At 39.0% G+C, this 14,938-nt stretch overlaps 1 protein-coding gene across 4 annotated transcripts in view; it reads right to left on the bottom strand.

Annotated features, from left to right (window-relative positions):
- LOC149844527 (sphingosine kinase 2-like) overlaps positions 1-14,938 on the bottom strand; it is an 80,687-nt gene that overhangs the window by 17,283 nt on the left and 48,466 nt on the right. For 3 of the 4 annotated variants that reach the window (XM_089994673.1, XM_089994667.1, XM_089994679.1), the window contains exons 5-7: positions 10,985-11,071; positions 10,688-10,765; positions 10,472-10,542 (exon numbers count right to left, since the gene is read on the bottom strand). In XM_089994673.1, coding sequence (XP_089850799.1) covers positions 10,472-10,542; positions 10,688-10,765; positions 10,985-11,071 — 236 coding nt within the window. Of the gene's footprint in view, positions 1-7,088; positions 8,298-10,471; positions 10,560-10,687; positions 10,766-10,984; positions 11,072-14,938 lie in introns of those variants that run through there. The other variant, XM_089994663.1, reaches the window with a different exon arrangement.

Below are 14,938 nucleotides of genomic sequence, written 5' to 3'. Positions count from 1 at the left end.
CCTCGGATGGATCCGAATACGCCCAAGACATGGACTCAGCCGTGGTAGGTCGTGGGTTTGGGTTCGGTCGAACCAAACCCGCACCCGCTAGCGCGTTAAAGGGAAGTTGAAAAAAAAGGGGAATTGCGTTAAATAGGATGCAAAGTTTTTTTTTTCGAAGGGCGTTTAAGGGGAGAATGTGAAACCCTAAAAGAGGGTTCACGATCTTAGTGGAATGGGAGAGAGAGGAGGCGGCTGTGCTACTTTCTCCTACCCACGATCTCTAACCGACCTCTCTCCTCCCCATTCTTTCTCTTTAATCGATCCCTCTCACACTCCTCTTAAACCCCCTGTCTCTCTCACTCATTATCTCCTCTTTCCTCTCGTTCTCTCACTCTCTTGTCCTCTCTCTCTCTCACACGACGTAAGGTGTGCATGGCTGCAGAGAAAAAAAGAAGGGAAAAGCTGCGAATAAGGTAGGGTTTAATATGATTTTCGGGTGTATGTGTTTCAAGGATGCCATGTCATGGGGGTTAAATCGTGTGAGGGTGGAATCCCAAATCCGTGAACATGTTAAACCCGATTAATGGGTTCTCATACATCGAATTTGGGAAATCTCATCTTGAACTTCTTGTTCACTATGTTTAATTAAACAAGGTTTCTTAGGTCTTCGTTGTATTCCATGTATAGGGTTTAAAATTTGGGTGTTTTAATCTGTCGATGTTAGGTGTAAGCACACTTCTATCAAAGAAAATATGAAAACGCCTATACTGTCAGTTTTTATTTATTCTATATATCTAATGTCGTGAATGAGAACCTTATTTTTATTTTGGGATGATCTGATTTTCCTTTGCATTTCCTGGATATACAACCTGCATATTTACCTGGATGTCTTCCGAATATATATATATATATATATATATATATATATATATATATATATATATATATATATATATATATATATATATATATATATATATATAGGTCCCTGAGTAGGAGAAAGTCCCCTGATTTAAGTAATGTGCATATGATTGGGTGTTGTGCTCGTCTAATCCTGTTCATGTTTCAAGTTCTTTAGATTTAATATTGCTAATTAGACTTGCTACTGTTTTGTTTTTTATTTATGTGGAATAAGATAGCGGGTGGCATGAGAAAAGTGGCTAAGGAGGTATTGGGTGAGTCTAAAGGTGGTGCACCACTAGGTAAGGATACATCATGGTGGAACGAGGATGTCAAATTAGCTATTAAGGTTAAAAGAGAGTGTTATAGAAATCTAAGAGTCGTGATAATGAGAATTTGGAGAAGTATATGATAGCAAAGAAGGAAGCTAAAAAAGTAGTTCGAAACACGAGGGCTAAGGTATATAAGGAGGTTTATGACAAGTTGGATACCAAAGAAGGCGAGAAGGATATTTATAGGCTTGCAAAGATGAGAGATAGGAAATCGAGGGATTTGGGTATGGTTAGATGTATCAAAGATGAAACACAAAGGGTTTTAGTCAAAGATGAGGAGATTAAGGAGAGATGAAAAAATTATTTTGATAAGCTATTTAATGAAAGTCATGCTCAAGATCTTGGAGACTTCTCCATTCCTTTTCATGAGATAAATCGTGACTTCGTGCGCAAGATTAAAAAGAAAGAAATTGCAGAGGCTTTGAAGAAAATGAAATCAAGAAGGGCAGTTGGCCCAGATGGTATACCTATCAAGGCTTGGAAATGCTTGGGAGAGAGGTTTAGAATGGTTGAAAAATCTTTTTAACATGATTTGGCGGACAAATAAGATGCCTAATGAGTGGAGGAAGAGTACTTTGGTGCCTCTATATAAGAATAAGGGCGATATACAAGATTGCACAAACTATCATGGTATAAAACTCATGAGTCATACTATGAAACTTTGGGAGAGGGTGATTGAGTCTAGGTTGAGGAAGGTTGTCATGATATCAGAGGATCACTTTGGTTTTATGCCTGAAAGATCAACTATGGAAGCTATACATCTTCTTAGACAACTTATTGAAAGATATAGAGAGAGGAATAAAGATTTGCATATAGTTTTCATTGATTTGGAGCAGGCATACAATAGAGTACCTAGGGACGTTCTCTGGTGGACAATGATGAAGAAAGGTGTTTCTCTCAAGTACATTAGTATAATTAAAGATATGTATGAAGGAGTAGTAACCAATATCCGCACTTGTGGAGGGTTGACAACCAATTTTCCAATAACGGTTGGGTTACATCAAGGATCTCTTTAAGCCCTTTCCTATTTGCAATAGTGATGGATGAGCTTACGAGATCAATTCAAGAAAATATACCGTGGTGTATGTTGTTTGCTGATGATATTGTTTTGATTGATGAGTCTAGAGCTGGGGATAATGCTAAGTTAGAATTACGGAGACAGACATTGGAAGCTAGAGGTTTTAAGTTGAGTAAGTTGAGGAAGCTAGACATTGAAACACTCCTTTTGAGGCTTCTATTGAGGAGCTATACCCCTTTCATCCTAGAGTACTTGTAGTCGTGCACGACACGTCTAGTACTGCAATGATCAAATGAGAAGGTCGTGCGACCTTAAATAGTGCTAAAGGCACAATGTTGTAATCACATAAAATGACCTCACATTCGCCTTTACAAGCAAGATGTTCGAGTGGTTTAAAGACCACAGCATAGGATGGGTCGTTAGTTAAGCAATGCCTAACACACTCATTCGCTTTTGGTTGTTCTGTCAAGGGAGAGGACAGAGCGGTACAAAACTTCAATGGACAGGTTGTTAACAACCACCCCATGGGCAATGATCCAACATCTTCAGTCATTGGAGTTAAGGGAAAAGAGACTACAATAGTTAGCTCAACACTTCTGCAGAAGTTGGATGCATCCGTGACACTTCCTCCTTTGGGGAATCCTCTCTCGGCTAAAGTTGTCCCTTTGAAGCAGACTCAACTAGCCATTTAGAATAACAGACGCCCGAACTAGTCACAGTTGTTTCTATGTTTTACCTGCGCGTACCAGAAGACCAGTAATATCGAAACATAAAGTTTGTTCACACTGGTCGATTGCTTACTTGCTTGGTAGTTCAGTATGCTACTCGTTGAGCTGTACCCGCCTGTCAAGGCGTTACTCTAGTTTGTTAAACTACTTACGCAGTTCTTTGCTAAGTAACATCTAGCTTCTCATACTAGTTAAATGCTTATAATAATAGCATTATGCCAGTTGCTACATATTAGTATGTGACTTGCTTTACCCCTTGGTCAAACTGTTTAGTGCTTATTGTAGCGTAGCATTGTTGACTTGCATCTCTTATGATTGATGTGATTGCATACAACTCGTAATCTACGAACTGGTGGCAACTAGGATTGATGTGGCTGCTTGTCTTATAAGCTGCTTACATATTGTGACATAACTGCTGCCGTATGATTGCTTATGAATGGCTTGTGATGCAATGATTTATGCCTTACGATTAATTTAATTACTTGTTGATGGACTGGGCCATTTGATGGTAATTGTATGTATTATGAACATCGTTATGAGTGCTTGTCTGAATGTTCTCGTGTGTTTTGTTTTACCATATGTAGTGATACGCTATATATTGCTGATATTCATGTTTATGCCCATATTGGTGGTTGCTGACCCCAAGAGCGGTCAATTGTTTAGAGCAGTCGATTGTATAGATGCATGTATCACTGAGTATGGTATTTGTTGAGGACTGGATCTTCAAAGAATTATCTGCGAGAGCGTGTATGATCAAGACCAGGTAACCAGCTAGAGTGGTAGATTCTATGTGAGGATGTGTATTGTCCACGAGCGAGTAACCGCAATGACGGTGAACTCCTGTGAAAAAGTGTATGGTCCAGGACCAGGTATACCATCTAGGGCAAAATTCCTTGTGAGGTTATACATTTCCCAGACCAGGTGATTCGGCGTTGATCTTATTGCTTGTAATAATGGCTATCGACCCTGAGAGCGGTCATTTGTGTTGATGCGTGTATCACAATGATTTTCATTGGATATGGCATTTGTTGGGGACCGATTTTCCAAAGGTTTCGTTATGAGGGTATGTATGACCAAGACCAGGTATACCATCTAGGGCGGTAATTCCTTGTGAGGTTGTACATTTCCCAGATCGAGTAATCCAGTTAGAGCGGTAGAATCTCTATGAGGATGTACATTGTCCACGAACGGGTAGCCGCAAAGACGGTGAACTTCTGTGAGGAAATGTATGGTCCAAGACCAGGTGTACCCTCTAGGGCGGTAATTCCTTGTCAGGTCGTATATCTCTCGAACCAAGCGATCCGACGTGAATCTTGTGTTTTTGCTTACCATAAAAAGTTATAGTGAGTTGTGATCTTCTAAGATTGTTTGAGATAGCCATTTATAAATCTATAGTTTGGCTTTCTGTTTTAGCATGATTACATGCAAGACTTAGATGTGAGAATCAAATCGTTAGCGATTTTAGATAGTGATCGTGTCTTGGACCTTCTATGAAAGGGTAGGCTTTTCCTGAGAAAGTATGACGCCTTAGTGAGTCATAACAAGTGACAGTTGGCCGCGTAAGGCTTTGAGAGATGATAATAGATTAAGGTTGTTCAGGACAAAGCATTTGTTAGAAGTAGTGAGCGACAAACGATGTCCTGATGATGATTAGATGCAGAGACCTCGTTCTAGGAACGAGAACAAGCTAGTTGCGTGCTGGTTCACAACCTACGATCAATTGAATCGTATGTTGCGTTTGTCAGTTGCACTGCTTACTTGCTTTGAACTGCTTACTACTTGCACTACTTACGCATTTGCACTGCTTACTTGCTTTAAACTGCTTACTACTTGCACTACTTACGCATTTGCACTGCTTACTTGCTTTAAACTGCTTACTACTTGCATTGCTTACCTGTTTAATTGCATATCTGCTTTAAACTACATAGCATACTGAATTAAATGTACTTAACTCAGTTTCTTGTAGTCTCTCTTGTGCACCTACTAGTTTTTTCGCGAAACTAACCCATTCTATGGGTACATGTGATGATTAGGTACACCACATTTGATAACGCAATTGCAATATGGCTTCAGGACTTCTTCTTCCTGCTCTTAGCTCGCGTCCTGGACGCTTTGGGTTTGTAACGGATTTTCTTTGGGATATCGGAATTTTGTGAGTTTTGGTTCTTTTAGCTAACATGCCCAAAGTTGTCAGCTTGCCTTCTGATTTAACAAAAGAAAAATCTTTCGCTGATTTCATAAACAAACTCTGGAGGAAAGAGATTTTCTCTAGTCTCTTGCCTGTTTTTTGAAAGGTTCGCAAGTTTGAAATTTTGGAGTGTTATAGAAAAAATGAAGAGAAAAATTAAGAAAATTGAGGAAATTTTTTTTGTAAAAGAATTCTCATAGGTAGCATTGTTGCTCCTATGAGTGGTCTCAAGATTATCCCTTATCATGAATGGGAAAAGAATAGAAATTGAGGAAATTTTTTTAAAAGGAATAAAAATTGACAGAAATTTACACAATCAAGAAAAATTGAAGAAAAATTGTTTTATAAAAGAATTCTCATAGGTAGCATTATCGCTCCTATGAGGGGTTTCAAGATTATCCCTTATCCTAAATGGGAAAAGAATAAAAATTGATAAAATTTATAAAAATTAATTAATCAAATTAGTAAAGATAAAGAATCAATAAAAATTGCTAAAAAAAAAGAATTGACAAAGATTGACATAGGTCTGGCGAAATTTGGTAAAATTGACGGAAAATTGATAAAGCTTGAAAGATAATAAAAGACTTCAGGACTATCCCTTATCCTGAAGGAAGAAGGACCTCGTAGGACGAGGTTCAGGTTTATCCCTTAACCTGAGCGGAAAAATTCAGGCTTATCCCTTAACCTGAGTGGGAAAATTCAGGTTTATCCCTTAACCTGAGTGAGAAAATTCAGGTTTATCCCTTAACCTGAGTGGAAAAATTCAGGTTTATCCCTTAATCTGAGTGGGAAAATTAAGGTTTATCCCTTAACCTGAGTGGGAAAAAGAAGGAAAAAGGAATACCTCATGAGGAAGAGACATCAGGTTTATCCCTTAACATGAAAGGGTAGTTTAAAATAAAAATTGACAAGAGAATTTAATAAAATTGATGAAAAAACAATAAAATTGATAAAAATGAATAAAGATTGATAAGGCTGATAAAGATTGACAAATGAAAAGAATTGATAAAAATCGAGGAAAAAGAGTTTTGCTTGATCCTGCCTGCACTTGAGATTTTTAAAGTGAGATGAGAATGTTCATGAGAAAATCATTTTTGGAAAGAGAATCAACTGCGAGGTTGATCCATACGAGAACTAATCTTTGAAGAAGAATCAACACGAGGGTTGATTTTGAAGAGAGATCAACATGAGGGTTGATTTTTGAAAGACAATGGTTCGAAACCGATTTTGAAAAAGGAAGATCAACGCGATGGTTAATTTTGAAAAAGATTGGACCAAAATTTTGAACTTTTGGTGATCATGATGAAGATTTTGCAAAAAATTTCATGATTTTGAAAAACCCTCATAGGTAATATCATTTCTCTCGTGGATGATATCGGGATTGCCCCTCATCCTGAAAAGAATAGGAATTTGATTACAAAAGAGATTTTTGAAGTGTAAATGTAATAAAAGATGCCCCAATATGGCAAAAGAAATAAGAATTGAATATCAAAGATAGGAAGGAAATTGACATTTCATTTATAAGCAAAACCGATAACAAAAACTGAAATATTTACAAGCATCTTGACCAAAAGGTCACAAAAGACTCGGGCTGACTTGCCCTTACAAGATGGTTGGTAAAGAAAATGGAGGAAAGCAGAAAGACTCTAGCATCATCAGTTTTTTGAACTATCTAGGAAAGGCTTGGTCAGGACGGCGGGCTGCTCTTCGTCTTCGTCCTCTATCAAAAGATTTTTATCGATGCAGTCCTAGATGATATTTTTGAGAACAAAGCCGTGTTCGGTATCATGCCCCACTGCTCGGTGAAACTTGCAGAACTATTCCTTGAATTTACCCAAGATTACTGGAGGATCGACAACTTTTGGCAGACGAATCATATTTTTCGTGAGCATATATTCCAGAACCTCCTCAAGTGTCTGTTCTAAAGAGGTGAACTCGCGGTCAGGACTCCAGTCCTTGCGCTTTAGTTTTTCCTGATTTTTCTCTCGTTGCTGAGGATTGGATTGGGAAGGCTTATTATTGTTAAAAACTTTCCTTTCTGACCTCTGGATCCTTCTGAATTGTTTCCATGATCATTCTTGTTACCCTTGTTGTTAGATGAGAAATTAGCAGAAAGAGTGAAATGAGCTTTCTTCTTTGCATCTTGACTGTTCCTTGCTAGGGTGATACAATTATAGACTCCGTTATCCATTCCCATCTCGAGCCATTCAGCTCGTTCAATGAGTTTGATGAACGATTTTGATGGGTAGGTGGAAATAAGGCTCCTGAGAGGTTGAGAAAAGTTGTTCAAAATAACTTGGAGCGCGTGCTCCTCTGAGATGGGGGTTCTCATTTTATTGCATGTGTCTCTCCACCTGCGAATGAAATCTATGACTTTTTCCTTGTCATCCTGTTTCAGATTGTACAAATGATTGAGGGTTTGCAGTGCCTCAGTGTTGAACATGAATCGTTCCACAAACAGATTAACAACTTTGTCAAAATCTCGCAGCTCAACGGGGTTGATATGTTTTGCATACCACTTAGCTGCTATGCCTTCGAGACTGCGCGGGAAGCATAAGAAAAGAGCACGGTTGTCTTCGCTGAATTTTTTGAGGAGGTCTTCTAAGCTGTTGTCCCCATCTAGACCGAGGTAGAAGTCTTGTCTGATATATACTTTCTTTCCCTTATCTCGGATTTGCAAATCCTTGACCATCTTAGTCAGTAATTGAATTGAATCTTCTGTCGGGACCCCGTCTCTAGGCTTGTTCACTGATTCAGGCTCTTCTGTCATCTTCTTGGGCTGTCGCAGATGTCTTGGGACGAATACAAATTGCTCTTCCTCGGAATCCTCCTCTTTCGATTTTGTACCCTCAGAAGTGTTGTCCTGCTGGATTCTCCTTTTGTTGATTCTAACATGCTTTTTCACTGGATTTCTCTTGATTTTGTTTTTAGAGGATGTTTTCTTCGAACCTGCCCCAGTTTGTTCGGATATCATTATTGCCATCATCTTTTGGAATATTTTGTACATTGCTGGGTTGACATCATCTTCCTCTGAATCATGTTTCCGGGATAATCTGGGAGAGTTCACTTCCTCCACCTCACTGTCATCGTGTTGCTGAGCTGCCCTCATTCCTGCTCTTGTTTGAACCATGATGGAATGTCGATACTTTCTGAAGAATAAAGGAAGGGTTCAGATCGAAGAATTTTTTGAAAGGAAGAGAGATAGTGAAGGAAAAATTTAAAAGATTTGAAAAGAGATATCCCGATAAAAAAGGATTTTATATGAAGAAGATAAAATATACGAAGAAGAGTATTTTGAAGATGGATGACAAGACCTTGAATATTTTGAAAAATTGCAGGCAACATCAAAGAAAATTGAATAAATCAGAAAAGAAAAGAGAAAAATACACCTGGACCTTTGAAAAGATAGAGGAAGACTTAAAAGAATGTCCAGGGTTTTAAAAATTTATGAAAGAATAAAGAATGAGAAATATATAATCCTGGATTTTGAAATATAGAAGAAATTTTGAAACAAATATCCAGGGTTTTGTAATAAGATTTTACAAGATAATATCCACAAAAGAATCAAATTTATACAAGCAATGATGCACAGAATAGCACTCTCTAGAAGACGACTCTAAATGTAATATTTGAAATGGCTTGTAAGACCTTAATCCTAACTCTATGATTCAAATCATCTGATTCCAATCAAGGTATGCCAATATACTCAAGTCGAAGCTCGAAGTACGTAGCATATAAAATATTTCTCCGGTTCTAAGGTAATGGCTTCCCAACATCCTTGAGCACCTACCGATATACCTCGGACTATGGCCCTTAGGTACGTGGTAGGGGGGCGCTAACCCAAATAAGTGGTCCAGTTGTGAGGTTCTCTCCTGAACTATGGTTCAGTGAGACAACCCAGCATATAAAATATCTCTCTTGAACTATGGTTCAGTGAGATTCAGGATCAGAATTAGATCCAGATATCCGATTTGGATCAGAAATTGGGTCAGAAGTGAAAATTTGAGTCTGGATTCCAGTGAATATGGGAAATGAAAGAATTTTGATAAAAAATTGACCCAGTTTATTCAGAGAATGTGAGTTAGGGTCAAAAAGAGAATTTTTGAAAATTTTTGGAATTTCTGGAAAATTTGGGGTGTTCACCCCCCCCCCCCTTCTTGATTTTTAGCAAGAATCATGCCGGATCCACTCTAACGTGGATCCGGGTCGGCCAAGAATGAGGGATCTACATGGATCCGGGTCGTATCCACATATTGGATCCATTTGGGTCCAACCCAATTACCCATTATTATTACGTATATATTTTTAATACCCATTTATATATTTCCTTTTGGATCCAGGTAACAGATCCCGGGCCCGATATGTATAAAATTACTCGAAGTCACATAGAGTAGAAGAAGATGATGAAGAGTTTAAGATGATTGATGAGCAGTCATCTAATTATTTCTCTTAATTGCTTGAGAGAGAGATTAGCTAAAATGGCTTCTGAAATATTCTGTTTAGATACTTAGTATTGGTTGTATTATAACTTTCGACATAGTTTGCCATATGCCCCCACTCTCTTATACATACTTCCTTTATTCTGACTCATCATGGCTTCACAAACTTTTGGAGCCAAAGAAGATTTTCTTTTTGTTCAGATAGTGAAGAGACCACAGCTTTCATGTAGCAATAGAAAGCAATACCCATAATAGCAGTGAATGAGTTATCTAGCAAACTACCATCATCATCACGTGCCACTTCAAGTATCACCAACAATAAAGAATCAAGATATCCAGTGTTTCCACCCTCAAAAATGATGTCCTAACCGTAGCCATCAAATTATCCACTTTTAACTAGTCAATCAATACATCCCTGACAAAGCCATTTAACAGCTTAACCATGAAGCAAACTTGCCAAGGTCATGACCATGGGACCTGATTGAGCTTATACCTTGGTTGAATGTGAAAAATAATGGATTCTAGCATGAAAATCCAATGTAGTACAAAGACGAAAAGAAATTTCATATAAACTCCAAGTATTCATGTTATCCACTTATTGGATCAGCTTACGACCTTTAGTGGAAATCATGCAGGATGGTTTTATGTTCCAGATAGAGCCCTTAAAGAATACAGCACTAAGCATCTACACTGAGACCACTTTAAGCCACCTGATGCAGTAAAGAACTCTAAGATCCAGTGACACAAAGGGAAAAGGAAGAAGGTTCTGAATGTGCTACCCATGTTCCACATAAAAATGTGAGAAGCACGCCACACTATCAGGTTATTCATGCATAAAAAGTTTCAAGGTACATTCCAAAAGAAAGAAATAGTATTAGACTTACATAAAAATCAAATCGAGCACTTCCCATCCATCTATATTTCTCAGATTCAATATCAAGATCTGCCACAATACCTGAAAGGGCCATGAGCCTATTTAAAGTAATTGGCCACTGAATTGAATGTTGGCTATGCCTTATAAAATAGCTTTGCATGTCAATTGAAGAAGAAAAAGAAGAAACCAACAATCAAATCCCAGTAAGAAATTTTCATATGCATACCCCATGTGAGCATCAACACACTAAAAAACCTTGTCTCCCCTTGCAAGACAGTAGCAACATCGAGTGCACGCTTATGGCCTGAACCACATATAAGCAAAACATACAACCATGTAAAATGTTGCTTAAACATAATTAAGCCTTGTGAAGAGCTCACACCAGTACCAAGCAGATGAAACATAGCATGTTTAGGTACTAAAAGGAAGGGTACAATAGTTGGATATGGAGCACCAGGAGTTGGATATTTTTCATATTTTTAACAAAGTGAAATGTCCTGAGAATAATGAGAACATATTAGACCTCGAATAACTGCAAAGATAGCATTTGATGCCACACAAGCTTCATCAACTGAATCTAAGAGAGATTTTGCAATGCCATTTCCAGTGCCTGCATAGCAAATTTAATGTCAAGCTATGAGACAATAGAATTAAAGGTAATTTAGATATGGATGCATAAAGCACAATTTATGTTTAACCACCTGAAACTTTTAAATATTTAAAATAAATGAGCAACCATTCAACAAATATGACATATAAGTGACTCAAAGTTTTGCCCTTTGACACATAAATATTGATTGGACCTCAGTTTTAACTCTATTTTACATTCTAATATTAGAATATTCATCTCAAACAATTAGTTGTCTCTAGCACCGAGACCACCAACATTCTCCCATAAATTGGATGGAATCTGGCAAGTTCATTGCATCGATTGGACAACTGAAAGTTGTAGAAATGCTTATATAGAATTTGCAAGCTTGTTTGCATTACCAAAATTGAACTCAATGTGGCACCTTTAAGCACATGTTATTGATAAATGACATATTATGAACTATGAACTGTTAGACAAAGCATTTTTTGCATTGTGCAGCTTTCTGGATAATTACTTTAAAATAAATTTAATCCAAACAAAATTTCCACATGGATGTATTATGATATTTAGTGCAAGTGGTGCTTAGCTATAATAGATCTGTAATGAAGTAAAAAGACTCAAACCTTACACAAGAGGTACAAAACACACTCAAAATGTGTTCACTCACATAAGCCACTAAGGGCCAACAAAAATACACTTAAAAATATATACATATATATTATTGAGAGAGGAATGCACAAAGAATACATTAGGAAAAAGCATAACATTTAATGGGACAAGAGGTCCCTATTTATGTACAAACAAGAGGGCCAAGAGGACACATATGACTCTTGGGAAAGACTCCAATAGCTAGAAATATCGCTGTTGGAGATTCCCAACAACTATATTTGTTGGAAATTCCCAACAACTATATTGACTAAATGACAAAAAATATCAGTTCTGCCCCTAAAGGGTAGAGCCTATTACATGTACAGAATTACCATTCTGTCCCTAATGGGCAGAGCTTATTATATGTAATAACCATGAATTTTACCGATTAAATAAACTTGAAATTTATGTCCTTAAGCTGGTGCAAGGATATTATTATTATTTTATTTGTTATTCGTATTTGGATCTCGAATATCCTGTTTGGATTTTCAATGTTGGATCCCTAATATCTTGTTCGGATCCTTGATATTCCATTCGGATCTTAGATATCGGATCATGAACATTAAATTGGATATTTAATAATAAATTTCGGTCAAATGGATCGGATCTCTGGTATTGGATCCTCAATATCATGATCAAATTTGATATTGGATCCAAGACGAATTGGGTGGATTCACGAAACTTTAAATCAGATTTTTAATGAGAAAATTTCTATATCGGACCTATAACACTTTATTGGGATTAGTAATAGCCTATGCAAGGTTTGGGAATCCACATTACTTCATTTGGATCCTGGACATCGGAGATTTAAATATGATGTGGGTCCAATTAAAATTTCTAATTTGATCCGAAATACGTTGCTTGGAATCCATAATATTTGGCTTGGATCCATGAATATTAAATTGGATCCATGGTTCCAAATGAGAGTATGATGAAAACTTTAGATCCTTAGATTCGGATCTCTTATATGGATTTATGGATAAATCGGATCCTAGACCCATTATAGTTACGTGAAATTCAGGATAACGTAACTAGATCTATAGTAATTCAAGTTGGATCCTTCTTCGGAATTTTAAATATTAGTATATAAAAAAAGATCTGGATCCGTGGATGGATCCGGATAGGCCCAAAATATGGACCCAACTATAGTGGGTCACGGGTCACGAGTTCGGTCGAACCAAACCCGCACCCGTTGGTGCGTTAAAATGAAATCACGAAAAAAAAGCACATAAACCCTAAAAAGGGTTTACGCTTATAAGGAAGATAAAGTGGGCAGCTGCGTGAATACGTTATTCACGCAGCTGGAGAGTGGGTAACCGACCCACCTCTCCCTCTTCCCACGATCTCTCGCCCTCTTCCCCACATCCTTGTTAAAATGTATTCAAGTTCGTCATATATATATATATATATATATATATATATATATATATGTGTGTGTGTGTGTGTGTGTGTGTGTGTCTTTTCTCTTTTTTACCCGAAAAGGTATTCTTGTAAATTCCTAATTTACGCATATTCTATTTGAAATATGATTGTATTTATTTTTTATTCTTTTATTTTTCTCTTTTTTCTTTTCTTATTTCTTTTTCTTTTTCGAGTTTTGGGCCACCTAGGTAGGCTCCACAAAGAGTCGTTGGGGAGCCTCCAACGGTCACAAATGTGACCGTTGGGGGGCTCCCTATGACTCCTTTGGGAGCCCCCTAGGTGGCTCCTTTAGTTGTGTATAAATAGGGGTCTTCCCCTTGTATTTGGTATGGCTTGAGAGTCTCAAGCTTCTCTCCTTTTATTCAATATATTTGTATTACATCTATGTCACAGGGACTCGGCAAAACAGATGCCGCACCCGCGTCGACGCGATGCGACGCAGGGGCGGCACCGGGTGCGGTCAACACGACCCTGGGTTCGGTCAACGCACCCAAGGTCATATTTGTCCACTGTTTGGGCGTTAAAAAAAAAAGCCCCGATGAAAAGGAGGATTAGGGCAAAAAAATTTGTTTGCCCTAGTCTCTCCTCTCCTCTCCCCCTGAGCTTGAGCTCTCTCCCATCGCCGCCCCAGCTCCGCCTCCTAGGCTCCTCCTCTCCTTTCGCAGGTATGTACCTTCTCTCACTCTCTTCTTGGGTCGGCAGGGGAGGGGACGAGCACCCCCTTCCCTTATCGGTCTCTTGTTGGGTCGACAGGGAAGGGGCCAAGCCCCCCCCCCCCCCCTCTCTTGGTCTCTTGTTGGGTCGGCAGGGGAGGGACTGAGCCCCCCCTGCTCCCTCGTTTTTCGGCACAGGAGGGGAGGGGTCGAGCCCCTCCCCCCTCTGGCTTTTTTTTTGGGTCGACAGGGGAGGGGCCGAGCCCCTCCTCCCTCTGTCTCTCTTTTTGGGTCGACAGGGGAGGGGCCGAGCCCCTCCTTCCTCTGGCTCTCTTTTTAGATCGACAGGGGAGGGGTCGAGCCCCCCCTGCTCCCTTGTTTTTCGGCACAGGAGGGGCTGATCCCCCCCCCCCCCTCTGGCTCTTTTTTTGGGTCGACAGGGGAGGGGCCGAGCCCCTCCCCCCTCTGGCTCTCTTTTTGGGTCGACAGGGGAGGGGCCGAGCCCCTCCCCCCTCTGGCTCTCTTTTTGGGTCGGCAGGGTAGAGGTGAGCCCCCCCTCGCTCTCGCTCTCTTGTTGGGTTGGCAGGGGAGGGGCTGAGCCCCCCCTTCTCCTTGTGTTTTTGACAGGGGGAGAGGGTCGAGTATAATTGATTTGAAAATTTTAATGTATTTTTTTGGGTTTTCAGGATAAAAATGATGAATAAAGGGAAAGGACTTGCGTCATCCTCATCCCAACATGTGAGTTCTGCTGCTAGTTTTGTTGTAGTGGGATTGATAATGTGGGGCCACTATGGGTACATGTAGATAAACTTGCAAAAATCGGAGGAGGTGGTGGAAACAAGAGATTTTGATGCAAGCTCTACAAAAGAGATTTTGTTTGGTCTTATACAAGAATAAAAGATCATTTGATGAAGATACCAGGACATGGCATTTTAGGATGCAGAAAAGTTGATGAGGCAATGCGAAGACAATACAAGAAAATACAAGAAGAATATGAGAAGAGAAAGGTAATGGCTGATTCTTCTGCAGTCAGTGTGCCATTTGCAAGCCACCAAGAAGATGTTGAAAAAAAAGAAAAGTCAATGTAGGAGGTAGAGGAACGATACAAGCAACATTCAATACATATGGAAGAGAAAAATTGGATAGAAAAGTTGGGAGGTAT

This window comes from Nuphar pumila, chromosome 2 (genome assembly GCF_984573655.1).
Source record: "Nuphar pumila chromosome 2, dmNupPumi1.hap1.1, whole genome shotgun sequence".
Classification (NCBI taxonomy): domain Eukaryota; kingdom Viridiplantae; phylum Streptophyta; class Magnoliopsida; order Nymphaeales; family Nymphaeaceae; genus Nuphar; species Nuphar pumila.
Note: the sequence above shows the minus strand (reverse complement) of the source record. Positions and strands in the feature narration are given on the sequence as shown.